This window comes from Poromitra crassiceps, assembly GCF_964638095.1.
Source record: "Poromitra crassiceps genome assembly, chromosome: 2".
NCBI lineage: Eukaryota > Metazoa > Chordata > Actinopteri > Beryciformes > Melamphaidae > Poromitra > Poromitra crassiceps.
The window spans coordinates 111,472,213-111,488,738 of record NC_139624.1 but is presented as its reverse complement, the minus strand read 5'-3'; the positions used below and the strand labels follow the sequence as shown (position 1 = coordinate 111,488,738).

General features: G+C 45.2%; 1 protein-coding gene across 2 annotated transcripts in view; it reads right to left on the bottom strand.

The window, feature by feature from the left end:
- rps6ka3b (ribosomal protein S6 kinase, polypeptide 3b) overlaps positions 1-16,526 on the bottom strand; it is a 124,911-nt gene that overhangs the window by 12,705 nt on the left and 95,680 nt on the right. Inside the window, exons 12-18 of one of the 2 annotated variants that reach the window (XM_083659414.1) lie at positions 11,489-11,553; positions 11,165-11,267; positions 10,887-10,996; positions 9,728-9,853; positions 7,319-7,408; positions 3,516-3,674; positions 461-622 (exon numbers count right to left, since the gene is read on the bottom strand). In XM_083659414.1, coding sequence (XP_083515540.1) covers positions 461-622; positions 3,516-3,674; positions 7,319-7,408; positions 9,728-9,853; positions 10,887-10,996; positions 11,165-11,267; positions 11,489-11,553 — 815 coding nt within the window. The remainder of the gene's footprint in view (positions 1-460; positions 623-3,515; positions 3,675-7,318; positions 7,409-9,727; positions 9,854-10,886; positions 10,997-11,164; positions 11,268-11,488; positions 11,554-16,526) is intronic. The other variant, XM_083659415.1, reaches the window with a different exon arrangement.

Sequence of the window (16,526 nt, the reverse complement as noted above, 5' to 3'; positions counted from 1 at the left end):
TGTTGAGCCTGCTGAGCAGCCAGGCTGCAGTACAGTTACCAGGCTGGGTGAGTGATGTCACAAGTGTTATATGCCCAGATGGCTTTTTATTGAGCCTGTGCATTAGAATGCCACCTTTTTCGCCATATTTCAGCCCTGGGGGCATGTTTAATTTTTTTTACCTGCACCACACTCTATCAGTTCAGGCATAGCAATCAGCACAATTTCATACAAATCAATATCTATTTTGCTATTCTGTATGACTTGTATACACACAGTGCTATTCAGTTTTGTTTGGAACAATGGGTAGTTAGGCGGAAGTCTCATCATTAGTTGAGTTTAGTGTGCTTTTTGTTTTATGGCGAGTTTAGTTTGGTTATACAGTGATAAAACATAGATAAGCCAAGATAAAATAGATAAACAAAGATAAAATACACTGATAACAAAAGAATCCTAGTACAATTCTTTTGTGGAGGCGTACCTCTGGGGCGACGAAGTTGGCGGTGTAGCAGGGCGTCATGAGGAGGCCGTTCTCCGCCCTCAGCTGCTTAGCGAAGCCAAAGTCGCAGATCCGTATAGACTCAGCGTTCCCGCTCTCATCCACATACAGGATGTTACTGGGCTTCAGGTCTCTGTGCACCACCTGGAAAAACACACACGCACACAGGCATGCGCACACACACACACACACGCACACAAGCACACACCACAAGGTTAGGTCTGGGCTGGGTGTTTACTTTACTGACTTTCATTTTGGGGTGAACTGCCCCTTTAAAGCTGTAGCAGGGAAGATGTTTATGGGACATTTTTGAGAGAAACCTGGACCCTTCTTCCTGAACTACCGCATCTTCTTAAACCTGGACCCTTCTACTTGAACTAACCCATCTTCTTAAACCTGGACCCTTCTACTTGAACTAACCCATCTTCTTAAACCTGGACCCTTCTTCTTGAACTACCCCATCTTCTTAAACCTGGACCCTTCTTCTTGAACTACCCCATCTTCTTAAACCTGGACCCTTCTTCTTGAACTAACCCATCTTCTTAAACCTGGACCCTTCTTCTTGAACTACCCCATCTTCTTAAACCTGGACCCTTCTTCCTGAACTAACCCATCTTCTTAAACCTGGACCCTTCTTCTTGAACTACCCCAACTTCTTAAACCTGGACCCTTCTACTTGAACTAACCCATCTTCTTAAACCTGGACCCTTCTACTTGAACTAACCCATCTTCTTAAACCTGGACCCTTCTTCTTGAACTACCCCATCTTCTTAAACCTGGACCCTTCTTCCTGAACTAACCCATCTTCTTAAACCTGGACCCTTCTTCTTGAACTACCCCAACTTCTTAAACCTGGACCCTTCTACTTGAACTAACCCATCTTCTTAAACCAGGACCCTTCTTCTTGAACTAACCCATCTTCTTAAACCTGGACCCTTCTTCTTGAACTACCCCATCTTCTTAAACCTGGACCCTTCTTCCTGAACTAACCCATCTTCTTAAACCTGGACCCTTCTTCTTGAACTAACCCATCTTCTTAAACCTGGACCCTTCTACTTGAACTAACCCATCTTCTTAAACCTGGACCCTTCTTCTTGAACTACCCCATCTTCTTAAACCTGGACCCTTCTTCCTGAACTAACCCATCTTCTTAAACCTGGACCCTTCTTCTTGAACTACCCCATCTTCTTAAACCTGAATCCTTCTTCTTGAACTAACCCATCTTCTTAAACCTGGACCCTTCTACTTGAACTAACCCATCTTCTTAAACCTGGACCCTTCTTCTTGAACTACCCCATCTTCTTAAACCTGGACCCTTCTTCTTGAACTACCCCAACTTCTTAAACCTGGACCCTTCTTCTTGAACTACCCCATCTTCTTAAACCTGGACCCTTCTTCTTGAACTACCCCATCTTCTTAAACCTGGACCCTTCTTCCTGAACTAACCCATCTTCTTAAACCTGGACCCTTCTTCTTGAACTACCCCATCTTCTTAAACCTGAATCCTTCTTCTTGAACTAACCCATCTTCTTAAACCTGGACCCTTCTACTTGAACTAACCCATCTTCTTAAACCTGGACCCTTCTTCTTGAACTACCCCATCTTCTTAAACCTGGACCCTTCTTCTTGAACTACCCCAACTTCTTAAACCTGGACCCTTCTTCTTGAACTACCCCATCTTCTTAAACCTGGACCCTTCTTCTTGAACTACCCCATCTTCTTAAACCTGGACCCTTCTACTTGAACTAACCCATCTTCTTAAACCTGGACCCTTCTTCTTGAACTACCCCATCTTCTTAAACCTGAATCCTTCTTCTTGAACTAACCCATCTTCTTAAACCTGGACCCTTCTTCTTGAACTACCCCATCTTCTTAAACCTGAATCCTCTTCTTGAACTACCCCATCTTCTTAAACCTGGACCCTTCTTCTTGAACTACCCCATCTTCTTAAACCTGGACCCTTCTTCCCGAACTAACCCATCTTTTTAAAAGGGGTTTAAAAATCGACAAATTCATGCTATTTTCCTATTAAAAGTCTTAGCTTATGAAGACTGTCATGCACAGTTGGTTTCATTACAGTTGACAAAATGCACTATTGTAAGTTGCTTTGGACAAAAGTGTGTAGTAAATGATGTAATGTAATATAATGTAATGAAATTACACTGTTCCATCCCCACTAATTGAAATGCTGCAGTGTTTCCCATACCATTCTACAGGCCTGGCAGGCCAACGACGCCCCCACCAGGCCAGAAAATAATAATAATAATATATATATATTTGTTTTAGATTATAAATTAGATTATAGATTATATTACAATAAACCTTTATGGCATATTATTAAAATACTAGTGTTGACAGTAATGGAAGATGCCAAATCATTCAAAACAATAAGCATTTTGCTTTTAGGAGCATTGTGCCAGCGTGCAGCACTGTTCCAAAACGTGTCAACGTGTGTCGTTGCCTGGGAAACGCACATCCCATAATACAACTGTTCGCATTGCATCCCATAATAGTATGATGATACTTGGGATGCCATTGCGAACATAGATGCGAACAGGTTAGCTAAAAGTTTAGACCCGGCAGCGAGGGCCCCCACCGTTGCTGTCGGGGTAAATTTTCGATAATCCCTCCAGGCCTGAAATTTTTTCTAGGGGAAACACTGTGCTGCCACCAAATGTATCCCCATTTACGAAGTTTTCTGGTATTTTCATATGAAAATACCTTTAATTTAACCTCCTGGAAAACTGCTTTCTGAGTTGTTTTGGAGAAGGCTGCTACCAAGTTGTGCTAGCAACCTCCCTGTGTGTTAAATGGGCTAACAAATTTCATTAGGCATGAGGGTGAGTAGATGATGACAGAACTTTGACTTTTCTTTGAACTATTCCTTAAAGATGTTGTATTGGTGTTGACTATAATATGAACATTGAACACACACACACACACACACACACGCGCACAAACACACACAGACACACACCCGCGCAAACACAAACAGACACACACACACACACACACACACACACAAACAGCAGCCTACCCCCTGGACGTGCAGGTACTCCAGGGTCTTGGTGATGGTGTACAGCACAGCGCTGGCCTCTCTCTCTGAGAAGAACTTCTGTCGGAGGATTTTGTCCAGCAACTCTCCTCCCTTCATCAGCTCTGTCACCAGGTACACCGAGCGCCCATCATCGTACACCTGTAGGGTTAGAGGTTTTTTCCTCGCATTTTCTCCCTAATTGTACTTGGCCAATTCCCCCTGCTGTTCCAGTCGCTGTTCCACCCCCTCTGCCAACCTGGGGAAAGTTGTAGACTAGCACATACTTCCTCCGATACATGTGCAGTCTCCAGCCACTTCTTTTCACCTGACAGCGAGGGGCTTCATTTATTTTCTAATATTTTTATTGCGTTTTCTATAGAGAGGTCCAGGAACGAGTCCGGAAATCATCGATGCTAACAGCCCTGGTTCTTCACAGTTTTCGCCTATGGGAGTTTTGAATGGGTTTTTGGCGCGATGCTTCTAATAATCTCTCTGGGCAACGCTGGCTTAATCAAACGCGAACCAGTGTTTAGTAACATCATCTTCACACATGAAGACCACTTTTATGAGTTTTGAAGCTTTTATGTGCCGTTAAAAGGGTGGCTAGCTAGCAAACGGCTAAATGAGACTACAATGTCGACGCGGATATTATACGTCATCATGAGTGAACGCGGAAATTCTTTCTCTCGCAATCAATGCGTGGACGCCTATGCGACACTGTGTAGTTCTGGATTAGCTTAGCACGAGCTTTTTACCTATAGGGCTCGCAGTTATGCTTCAAAACTCATGAAAGTGGTCCTCATGTGTGAAGATTATCCCGCTGAACCTTGGTTCGCGTTTGATTAAACTTGCGTTGCTTCATTATTTGAAGCATCGCGCCAAAAACCCATTCAAAAATCCCATAGACAGAAACAGTGAAGAACCAGGAAGTTCGGGACTTCCGCATTCAGCCTACAAAAATACGTCATCCCTGGAGCTCTCTATTATGAGTACAAATATTACAAACATACATCGACATCTTTGACAGCGAGGAGTTTCACCAGCAAGACGTAGCGCGTGGGAGGGTCACACTATTCTCCCCAGTTCCCCTCCGCCCCAGGCACCCCGACTGATCAGAGGAGACACCAGTGCAGAGGCCAGGACACATCCCACCCGCCTTCCCCCCACAGACATGGCCAATTGTGCCTGGATGGATGTGCGACCAAGCCGGAGGTAACACAGGGGCTCGAACCTGTGACCCTCGTGGTGGCAGGCAGGGAATGTACCGCTGCACTACCCGGACTCTAACTCTGTTTTCCTATGAGGAGGACTATTAGTGTTTTATCTAATCTGATCTAATCCAGTGGGTTCAGAGTCAGACCTGGAGAAATTAGCAGCTGGTTCAGGTTGAATATTCATAGTTCCATCTGATCTTGTGCATTTGTAAAATATAAAGTGTGATTATGGCAGAAGTGTGACCAACTCAACTTTGCACCAGTCCCAAGTCAGTCCCAAGTCATTAATGTAAAGTCTCAAGTCTAAATCTTGAACAGTAAGTCAAGTCAGAACTAAACAAGAGTCCAATATATCTGTGACTCATTGGCCTGTTATGAGCCGTGTTGTGTAACACGTAACACAGCAGCCATCTTAATAAATGAGGAACTGAACCCAAATAACAAGACGGAAGTACAAATGATATTGTCACTTAGTTACAGAAAGTGATGCAAGTTTGCGGTTTGTTCCTGTTAGGGTTGGCCACAGAAAAGCCAGTAGAAACCAGTAGAATCTGAGTAGGAAACTTCACTTTTTCTATCCACCGGCTAGGCTACAGTGGCTGGGTTATGCTAAAATTTGCAAGATACTTTGACGTAGGGTTGGCCGATAATTCAATATTATCAGTGGAATCATATCATGATGATATATGGTGATTTTCAGATATCGATTCGTGACACACAGTTCAGCTGTCTGAACTGATAACGGCAAGCACATTTTATTTAAAAACTATGACAAAATGAGGTATGGAACATGTTAAGGATTTTTTTCCTAACATTATCTAACATTACTATGAGATCTAACATTACCATTCGGTTCAATGGGATGAACATGAATTTTCTGGATAAATGTGTCGGATAAATGCCTAAAATGTAAAAAAAGAAAAGAAAAAAAGTAAAGTATTTTTTTTATGATGATGGTTGTTTGCCTGCCACCATAAAGGAAAAATCCACCCTAAAACACTATTAACATGCGTCTTGGGTGCTCCGATCACAAGTGGACAGCTCTAAGTAAGTATCTCAGTTCACACCTGGCATTAGAAGGGCTGTGGTTGAAATCAATATTACGATAATCATACGCTTTTTCCTCGATATGTGGCTCAGGGGGTAGAGTGGGTCATCCCCTAATCACTTTGGATAAAAGAGGTCGGTGGTTCAATCCTCCTCCAGGCCACATGTCGAAGTGTCCTTCGGCACTGAACCCTGAAGACACTGAATCCTAAAATTGCTCCTAATGGCTGTCCCAGCACCCTGCATACCGCTATCGGTGTATGAAATGTGTGTGAATGGGTGACTGTACCTACTAATTGTAAAGCGCTTTGGATAGAAGCGCTATATAAATGCAGGCCATTTACCATATCACAATATGGTTCATGTATACAAAGTAATGTTAAAGGGACAGCTCACCCTAAAATCCAAATTACATATTTTCCTTCTTACATGTAGTGCTATTTACTGTATCCATCTACATAGTTTTGTGTTAGTTGCCTGAGTTTTGGAGATATCAGTCCTAGTGATGTCTGCCTTCTCTCCAATACAATGAAACTGGATGGCACTCGGCTTGTGGTACTCAAAATGGCAAAAATATACATTTGTAAAACTCAACAACAATGTCTCTTTCCAGAAATAATGGTCCGTTTACTCAAGATAATCCACATACCTAGTTATGAGCAGCTTCATGTAGGAACTATTTTCTTTCAACTAAACTACACCCACAGCTGCTAGCTCGCTGCAGTTTCATGTAGGAATTAGCTAGCAGCTAGTGGGTGTAGTTCGGTCTAAAGAAAATAGGTCCTACATGAAACTTCTCACACAAGGTTTGTGGATTATCTTGAATAACCAGGTCATGATTTCTGGAAAGAGACATTGCTATTGAGTTTTTCAAATGTATGTTTTTGTTACTTTGACTACCACAAGTCGAGTGCCATCCAGTTCCATTGTATTGGAGAAAAGGCTGACATCTCTAGGGCCGATATCTCCAAAACTCAGGCAACTAACACAAAACAATGTAGATGGATAAATAGCACTACAAGTGAGAAGGAAAATATGTATTTTGGATTTTTAGGGTGAGCTGTTCCTTTAAATAATCAAATCAATGTTAATCTCATCAAATTATGTTAGGTGTGATGTCAAAGAAAACAGACATATTCATATAATATTCCTACCATACCTCATTTTATGATTTTTTAAAAGTAAAATTTGCTTATCATCATCAATCTAGACAGCAGAAATGTGTCCTAAACTAACTTGGCAAGTGGTTTAAGTGATGGGATCACAATGCGTCCTTGGTGGTCATTTATACTTTTGATTTAGCTCCATCCACTTGTGGTCCGATCGCCCAAGACGCCATTTAAAACTAAGTTGTAAACACCCTCTTGGACACTGTAAAAGAAAAAAACCTATCTGAGTTGTTTTTCCATTAAATTCCCGGACAACTAGTCAAATTGCAGTATTGACAACTGGAACTGCATTTTCCCCCCTCCCGAACAGCTTCCGACACTGAACTTGCCACCCTGATAAAAGTCACAATGAAGGCGACTCCGCGTGACTCACGTCCTTGAGGGTGATGATGTTCGGGTGCTGTCCGTATCTCAGCAGGATCTCCACCTCCTCCGTCGGGTCTCTCTTCGCCTTGCTGATGATCTGAAACCCAGACAGACACAACATGGGTGACAAACAGACACACCATGGGTGACAGACAGAAACAACATGGATGACAGACAGCAGACACACCACAGTTGCCCGCCACTAATAGTGGCGGGCGACTTTAACAGGGTAAACCTGAAAAAGAGAATGCCCACCCTCTACCAGCACATCAACTTCAGCACACGAGGCAAAAACACATTGGACCAATGTTACACAAACATCCGCCATTGCTACAGGCCAGGGCTACACCCCGCCCCCCCTTCAGCAAATCGGACCACGCCTCCATCTTGCTCGTCCCCAGGTATCAAGGTAACAAAAGCTCCCAACAGCCCCCGGCCTTCCGAACCGCCCACTGCTGGTCAGACCAATCAGACGACATCCTGAGAGACTGCTTTGGCCAAGTTGCATGAGAGGAGTTCAAGGCTGCAGGAGGCCTGGAAGAATATGCAGAAACAGTGTCATGCTTCATAAAAAAATGCACCGAGGACCGGAGGACATAGTCCCAACAAAAATAATCAAAATAATGCCAAATCAGAAACCCTGGGTCAACAGTGATGTTCGGGCTGCCCTTCACGCCCGGACCACCGCCTTCAATTCTGGAACGCCAGAAGAATACAAGCAGACAAAATATGCCCTCCGAACCACAATAAAAAAAGCACGGAGAGAATATGGAAAGCAGCTGGAGTCCAAACTGGACTCTAACAACCCCAGACATCTGTGGAGAGGACTCCATGCTGCCACAGACTTCAAAGGGGTGAAACAGCAAAACCCAAGCACATCACACACCCTGCTGGAAGAACTCAACGCGTTCTACGCTAGGTTCGACCCCTCTGCCAGAGCGCGCACCCCCCAACCCACCACCCCTCCTCCTCTGCTCCCCCTCACCCCCAATCACCCCACAACCCCTCCTCCTCTTCTCCCCCTCTCACCTCACTACACCTCAGCATTCAACACCATAGTACCCTCCAGGCTGGTAAGCAAGCTCAAGGATCTGGGACTAAACACAGCAATGTGTGACTGGATCCTGGACTTTCTGACAGACCGCCGCCAGGTGGTGAGAGTGGGCAACCTCACCTCCTCCCCACTGACCATCAGCATAGGAGCGCCCCAGGGGTGCATCTCCAGCCCCTTCTGGTACGACATCTACACCCACGACTGCGTGGCGACTCAAACTTCGAACACCATCGTGAAGTTTGCAGACGACACAGCAGTCGTGGGGCTGATCTCCAGGAGCGACGAGACGGCCTACAGAGAGGAGGTGGGGGCCCTGGAACACTGGTGCCAGGACAACCACCTCTCTCTAAACGTCTCCAAGACCAAGGAGATCATTGTAGACTACAGGAGGGGGGGGGGGGGGGGGGGGGGACGCACACGCCCCAATCACCATCAACGGCACAGTGGTGGAAAGGGTGGACAGCTTCAAGTACCTGGGAGTCAACATCCACCAGGACCTGACATGGGCCAGCCACACTGCCACTGTTGTCAAAAAGGCCCAACAGCGACTACACGGACTCAGGCGCCTGAAGAAATTTGGGCTAAGGCCAAAAATCCTCAGGGACTTCTACAGAGGCACCATTGAAAGCCTGCTGACTGGCTGCTTCACCACCTGGGAACTGTACCACCATGGACCGCAGGGCGCTAAGAAGAGTGAGGCACGCGGTCCAGCACGTAACAGGATGTGAGCTGCCAGAACTGCAGGAACTGTACAACCAGCGGTGCCTCAGGAGGTCCCTGAAGATCATCAAAGACACAAACCACCCCCACAACAGCCTGTTCTCCCTGTTACCCTCAGGGAGGAGATACAGGGTCCCAAAAGCACGCACAAATCGCTTGAGGGACAGTTTCTTCCCACGAGACTCCTTAACATACACAAATAGTGTAGTAGCTGTACTGTACTGTACTGTACTGTAGCTGCTACCATTACGTATGTCTAATGTTTAATTGTATGTTTAATTAGGTATGCTATTTGCACCTGTGCGAACAGAATGTTAATTATGTTTAATTATGTTTAAAGTATGTCCATGCCATGTGCACCTATGTGCAGTGAATATGTCACTGTCTTTGGCTTGTCTTATTGCTTTACTGCCTTATTGCTTGTTGCTTCTCTTGTTTTCCTGCACCTATATGCCCTGTTATTTTGCACTATGTTGTAACGGAGTCTACAGCACAAGAATTTCACACGTGATACTTGTACTACGGAGTGACAATAAAAATCTTGAATCTTGAATAGGTGACAGGCAGACACAACATGGGAGACCATAGTTTTCCAGTTTCCCGTACAGAGCAGTTGAAGCTGGCCTGATGTGTGTGTTTTACCTTGACTGCGTACTCCATGCCGGTCCCCTTGTGTAGGCAGCGCTTACAGATGGAGTAGGAGCCGACACCGATGTCCTCCTTTATCTCATAGGTGTCTGAGAACTGGGATGTGCTTCTGTGTAGCTGCTATATGAACACGCAAGTAGACACACACACACACACACACACACACCCACGCATGCGCGTGCACACATGCACGCACACACATACATACACACACACACACACACACACACACACACACACACACACACATACACACACACACAGTAGATTACAGCCATCCAAGCGATATATGGTTAGAAAGTGACTTCACATGATGCATCTTTGTTGAGGTGATAACAGTGTGACTACCGGTATATGGCAGATTGCACTTTTAGTTTGTCAAACATTTCTCTGAGGCAGAAACAATCTGATTGGTTGAGTTAAACATCACTGGGCGGGGCCAGGGTAGGTAACATTAGAATGAAGCCCGTGGACATACAGCACAGCAGGAGTCGACTGACTCCAAATGGAAATCAACACAGCTTTACGCTTTTTTGATTTACGCTTTATTACGCTTACGCTTTAAGCTTTACGCCAGCTGGCTTTCAACCAATGAGCCTTGAATTTCTCCCTCCCACTTGTCAAATGGATCTGACCAAAGCAATTAAACACAGATTAGTAGATAGGCTAAACCTCATTTTTTTTACGTAAACATTTTATTTAATTTCAGAGTTTGGAGTCAACATTGCAACAGGAGTTGACTCAAATTCAGTTTAGGACTCGAGAATTGATTATTTTGGAGTCGACTATCGGCTGAAGCTCAGTTAAACAGACAAGAGGTGAGAGAGGAGGAAGCTAATATTATGAAGTCTACCATACAGTAAGTTACAGTATCTACGTTAACTAGGTGACCTTCAAAATCATGAATGCCAAGGTCATGTAGGAAAGAAAAAATAAGTTATTGCCATTTGTATGTTTAAGTTAGATTTTAACCAGAGTTCCTTTATTATCCTTCAAGGTTGCCAGCTACTTGTACTCTGATAAAACTATTTATTATTGGCTCAAGGTTGAACTCAACCAATCAGATTATTTCTGCTTCTAAGAAGTGTTTGTATGACTAAAATTCCAAGATATGCTTGGCTATGTGTATGTGTGTGTGTGTGGGGGGGTGTACCTGTACAATAGTGTTGGGTATTGGTTGCGTTTCCTCCTCTGTTATCGCAACAAAACTGAATCCTCTGAACAGCTGATGCGCATTTGCACTGGGAGGCACTCCAGGAGAGTCTGTGACACACACACACACACACACACACACACACACACACACACACACACACACACACACACACACACACAGAGCAGTTGATCATCTGTTCAAATGCATGGTTGATTGATTATTGATGATCTCCCTCAGGTCAGAGTGGTGGGACAGAGAGGGGTGACGGTCTGCACCTCTGGGTGTCTTGGCTGTGAACTCTGGGTCAAAGTAGAAGGTGTCGTCAGGCCGTCCTGAAGCCGGCTTGAAAGGAGGAGGGATCTCTCTGCGGAACAGTTTCTACAGGGAGAGGAAGGAGACATCAGAGGAGAGAGGAGACATCAGAAACAATATGACTGCCGGTATATCATGCATCCCAATTTATTGTATATTACTGTGCTTTTGTGGATTTTCATGTTTGTTAAAGAAAATCCCCCTCAGACACCATGAAGTTGAGGTTTGGTTTGGCAAAACATATCAAACGCCACACTAATAAAGTTAATTGACAGAGAGACACTGACATTCCAGTCGATGGTGTTGTAGAAGTGATGCCTCTTGATCTCCTCCACACCGTCAGGTCCAGCTCCTACACACACACACACACACACACACACACACACACACACACACACACACACACACACACACACACACACACACACACACACACACACACACACACACACACACACACACACACACACACACACACACACACACACACACACACACACACAGAGGTGTCAGTCCAGTACGCTGCAGCACAGACCACTAGAGGGCAGTGTGGCCCAAAAGTTGGAGAGGCTGTTCAGGAATCACAAGGTCACTGCTCTGTAGCCACCATCCCCAACATGTCTACTTACTTATTTATTAACTCATTAAGTGCCATAGACGACCTAACTCATCTTACATAATCCAGCGCTTAAGTGCCAAGGACGGACTAACTCGTCTTACATAAAGATTTTTTTTTTTTGACAGTGGGACATCAATCAACCCCTTTTACATCTTCGAGATAACTATTTGGAGCAAGAGCATGTGTGTAATCTATTTTACCGACCACTAAGTGGCGACAGAGACCGAGAGAAGTCACAGCCACGGGACCCAAAAGCCACAAAAGCAGCCGCCTCCCGCGGAAATGGCTTGGCGATTTTACAGTCAGAAGCCCGGACACACACACACACAGAACGGACAGAGATCCCTTCCCCCCAGAGCCGCGCAGCAACGCGCGAACACACACACACACACACACACACACACACACACACACACACACACACACACACACACACACACACCGCGGAAGCAAGCCATTCAAGGAAATGGCGACGCGATTTTACAGTAATCCATTTCAGACTCGTCTTGCCCGACAGGCAGACAGGCAGGCAGGCAGCAGCAACACGCTTCTGACACGCCCGCTGTTAGAGCCAGGAGGAAGGAGGAGAAGACACACGGAGGGAGGAGTTTGAATGAGAGGGGTGTTTCCTGTTGTTATGGAGGAAATTACTGTTCAAAACTATTGTTTAGAATGTCTGACGGTCTTACTGATGCCAAAAATGAATGGTTAAAGTGACTGTTTCACAAAAAGCCATTTATCTCTGAATAAATTTCCAGACGCTGAAACCATGCTGTACTCAACGGCTAATATCTACATAACTACTAACTCTGCAAACTAACTCTTTTAGACAGAGAAAGCACACATTCTATTAGTTATTTTTAGATGATTGATGTTCATGAATTCTTAACAGAAAAGAATCCTCGGCTGTTCTAAAATGAGCCAGAATCGTCAAAAACACCCCTGGCACAACTTACCTACAGGAATGAAAACATGGCTGGCATTCAATGTGTTAATGTCTATTTAGGGGAAAACTTGCATTGACTGAATGCAGTTCGGCACACTTTTATGTAAAAAGCTGTCTTCTAGTGGTATCTGTGCATCTCTCTCACGCATATTACCTTTTTAGAGTAGCAAGTACTGAATACCAAAAGATTTCGGTTGGAAAAAAGACCCCTACTTGCTACCACTTGTCGACTCGACATGCTCAGAAGCGAGCGTTTTGACAGGGTGACCTGTTTAGTATTGGAGTACGGCAGGCAGGTATCGTTTGCTCATAATCAGTGACTGAGCTTTCCCTGATTTTTTTTTAATCCCATTTTCATCCCCCATTAGTGCTAAATTTTTAAATTTATTTATCCTGGTTGCTGCTCCACTCTCTGCCAATCTGGGGAGAGCCAAAACTGGCTCCATGCTTCCTCCGAGACATGGGCAGTAGCCAGCCGCTTCTTTTCACCTGACAGGAGAAGCTTCACTGGTAGGACATAGCACGTGGGAGGATCACGCTATTCCAACGAGTTCCCCTCCCTCCGAACAGGCGCCCTGAACGACCAGAGGAGGCACCACTTCAGCGACCAGGATATTGCATGTTTTGGTGAGGGGTTCCTATATGAAGGAAACCCCCAGGGGGCACAGGGAGAACATGCAAACTCCACACACAAAGGCCCTTTTGACGACCCCACCCGGGCGGTGGGCAATCGAGGACATCCTTCAGCGCTCACAGCGTCCCAGGTGGGAATCGAACCCAGGACCTTCTAGCTGTGAGGCGACAGCGCAACCACTGCACCACCGTGCCCCCCATCAGTGACTGAGCTTAACCAGGTTATTGTCACTCAGTTTCCACCCCTCAAACCAAAACCAGAAGAGGTAAGACTCCAGTCCCAGTTCTAATTGCTTGAGACTTGACTTGACTTGGTTTCAATCAATCAATTTTATATTTATATAGCGCCAAATCATAACAACAGTTATCTCAAGGCGCTTTACAAATAGAGCAGGTAGAAGACCAGGCTTTGTATTTTAGACCCAACAATTGAAACAATTCTCATATGCACTGGTGATTTTAAGCAGGTCATGTGGAAATTGAAACAATTACCCAACAAGAGAGCATGCACTTGGCGACGGCGGCAAGGAAAAGACTGGTTCTGGTGACTTGACTCTGACTTGTACATTGATGACTTGAAAAGGTTTAGAAAGTCTTAACTTGAGATACTGGTCCCTATCTTCCCCCTGGCCTTAAAATAGCGTTTAACGCCAGGCGCAGCGCTATTTAGTGGGCGTGGTCAAGCGCAGTCCCTATTTTCCCCTCGGCGCTAAACCCGGCCTTAACCATTTAACCACGCGTTTTAGGCGTAGAATTATTGACAACTGTGGTTATTGGTGAACTGCATTTACGCAATGACATTCTTCCTTTCGAAGCTCCGATCCACTTGATCCAGTCCAGGTTGCAGCTGCATGCTGTCATCTCTTCATGCCAATTTGGATATCTCAGCATATCACAGATCATAGCCTGAATAAAACAATTCAACCTACAGCTCTCCCTGTAGCCTACAATATAGAATGTTAACTATCGGTGACATTCATGATACCATCCAATTCCATGATCTTTATGTTGTAAACACATAACTTTCACAATAGTGAACAAGCACCCCCACTCGGCTCATCCAGGGCAGGTAGTTTTATAACTTGTATGCTACCTGCTGCTCCTGCACATCACAGCACAGGCTAAATGATGCACATAAATATAGCCTACATTATGTTAAGTCATGGCATAAATGTGTTTTTATTGAAAAAGTACGTGTCAAGTAAGCTAAGTCTTGTTGGAGCGGACATCACGGTACAACCGTGTTACGGTTGTCACTCGTCTCTACCACATTGTATTTGCGACGGATATATATGCCACCTGGATTACATATATGTTTCACATAGGGTTGTGTTTTGATTTTTATGTTTTATTTTGTCCAATATTGAAATGTTCTAGAATTGCATGTTGTGTTAACATAAATATTATTTCGATCTACCACTTAGCCTACTGATTTGGTTGCTATTTCTTGTCAAAATGTATTAGCCTCAATGCATGCTGGGAGAAGCCACACACAGACATGTATGTCTGTGTGTGGCTTTGGTAGGGGAGTCGGCGCACTGAATAAGGTTTTGAAAAGCGCTAAGCACTAACTTAACGGCAGTGGGGAAGGTAGCGTTTAAGGCCGAAACGCCCATTCTGGCACTGCGCCACGCCTCTCCGGCGTAAAGCGCATTTTGGGGCCTAAAAACATGATGCTATCTTCCCGAGTCAGGCGCAAAGCGTGTTTTTTTTGCGTTTAACGCCAGTTTAGCGCCTAATGCCAGGGGGAAGATAGGGTAGCCTAGGTAAACCCAGCCCCCACGTGACCTGCTCTCTCAGTTCTCAGTCACAGGAGCCGTTTTCCCACATGCATACCGGAAAATTACCTGTAAGTCAATATCGGACATTTCCCTTCACACCTCTCCTCTCGCATGTCGGAATCTACCAGCGAAATTGCCTGTATGTGGGGGGGGGGGGGGGGCGGCACTGCAGAGCGAGTGGGGAGTGACGTGTCGGCAAAACTCCGAATGGTGAAATAAGTTTGCTTGTTTATCCGTTCACCTGCGTCGCGTTGAAGCACTTTTTACAGACTGGCTTCGTTTGATGTGTCCGGGCTTGCCTTCGCTGTCGGCAACGTAAGCAAAATACTTCCACAATTCGCTTCGTGCATTTGCTTAGTCCCCGTCGGGCTGTGACTGAAGGAGGAGGACGGACTGTGGCCAGAGAGCGAGCAGAGAGGAGAGGGGAAAAGCAGCACACCCACACATGAAGCTGACATAGGCTACTGCTCTTATTATCACAAGATCATTTCGCCAGTTTGATGAGATGATTAGATTATGCCCGCTGGAACATTAAGCAACGTGTGTACACCTCGCCCATGAGAGTGTCGCGGAAAATGACTGCACCCGTTTCTCACTAGTATCCGCTAAAGCGCATACCGCTCTTCAGACTGGGTCGAAAGTGGTGAAATGTCGGGGACGACGGGGTCGCGCTTATACCGGCACGGCGCCTTTCTCACATGCAGGCATTACACCACGTTCCGGTCATTTTGCGGTACAAAGCGCATGTGGGAAAAGGGCGATAGTGACTGAGAACAGGTCTGAGAGCAGGTCACGTGGGGGATGGGTTTACCCAGGCTAAAGATAGGGCACCTTGTGTTTGTGTAAATTAAGTCTGTTTTCTGAATTTGTATGTAATGATTGAATTTATTGAAATCGAAACTGATTATAGAAATAGACTTAGACTTAGTTTATTTATAGACAGCATCATTATCGACACAAACTGAGACAGCAACAACAACAGTGTGGCGAAACAGACAGACATCAACATAACAGCAGAGACAATGACAGCAACAGTGTGGCAAGGCAGACAAACAGATCAGCGGCACCTGCTGTTCAGAGCGGCTATGGCTGCAGGGATCAGGCTTTTCCCGAGTTCTGTACCTGCGCCCTGAGGGTAGTGGGATGAGGTGTTGGTTGAGTGGGTGTGTGATGTCCTGTTCTATTGAGTTTGCAAAGCGTGTGATGGACCTGTTGTTTACAGAGTTAGAAATCAAACTCATGTTGCTCTTACCAAGGTTTTATCCTATTAAAACTACAAATATTGTGTGATCATTTCTAGTGCCGCACATTCTGAGCATGCACAGTTGAGCCATTGTGCGCGCACC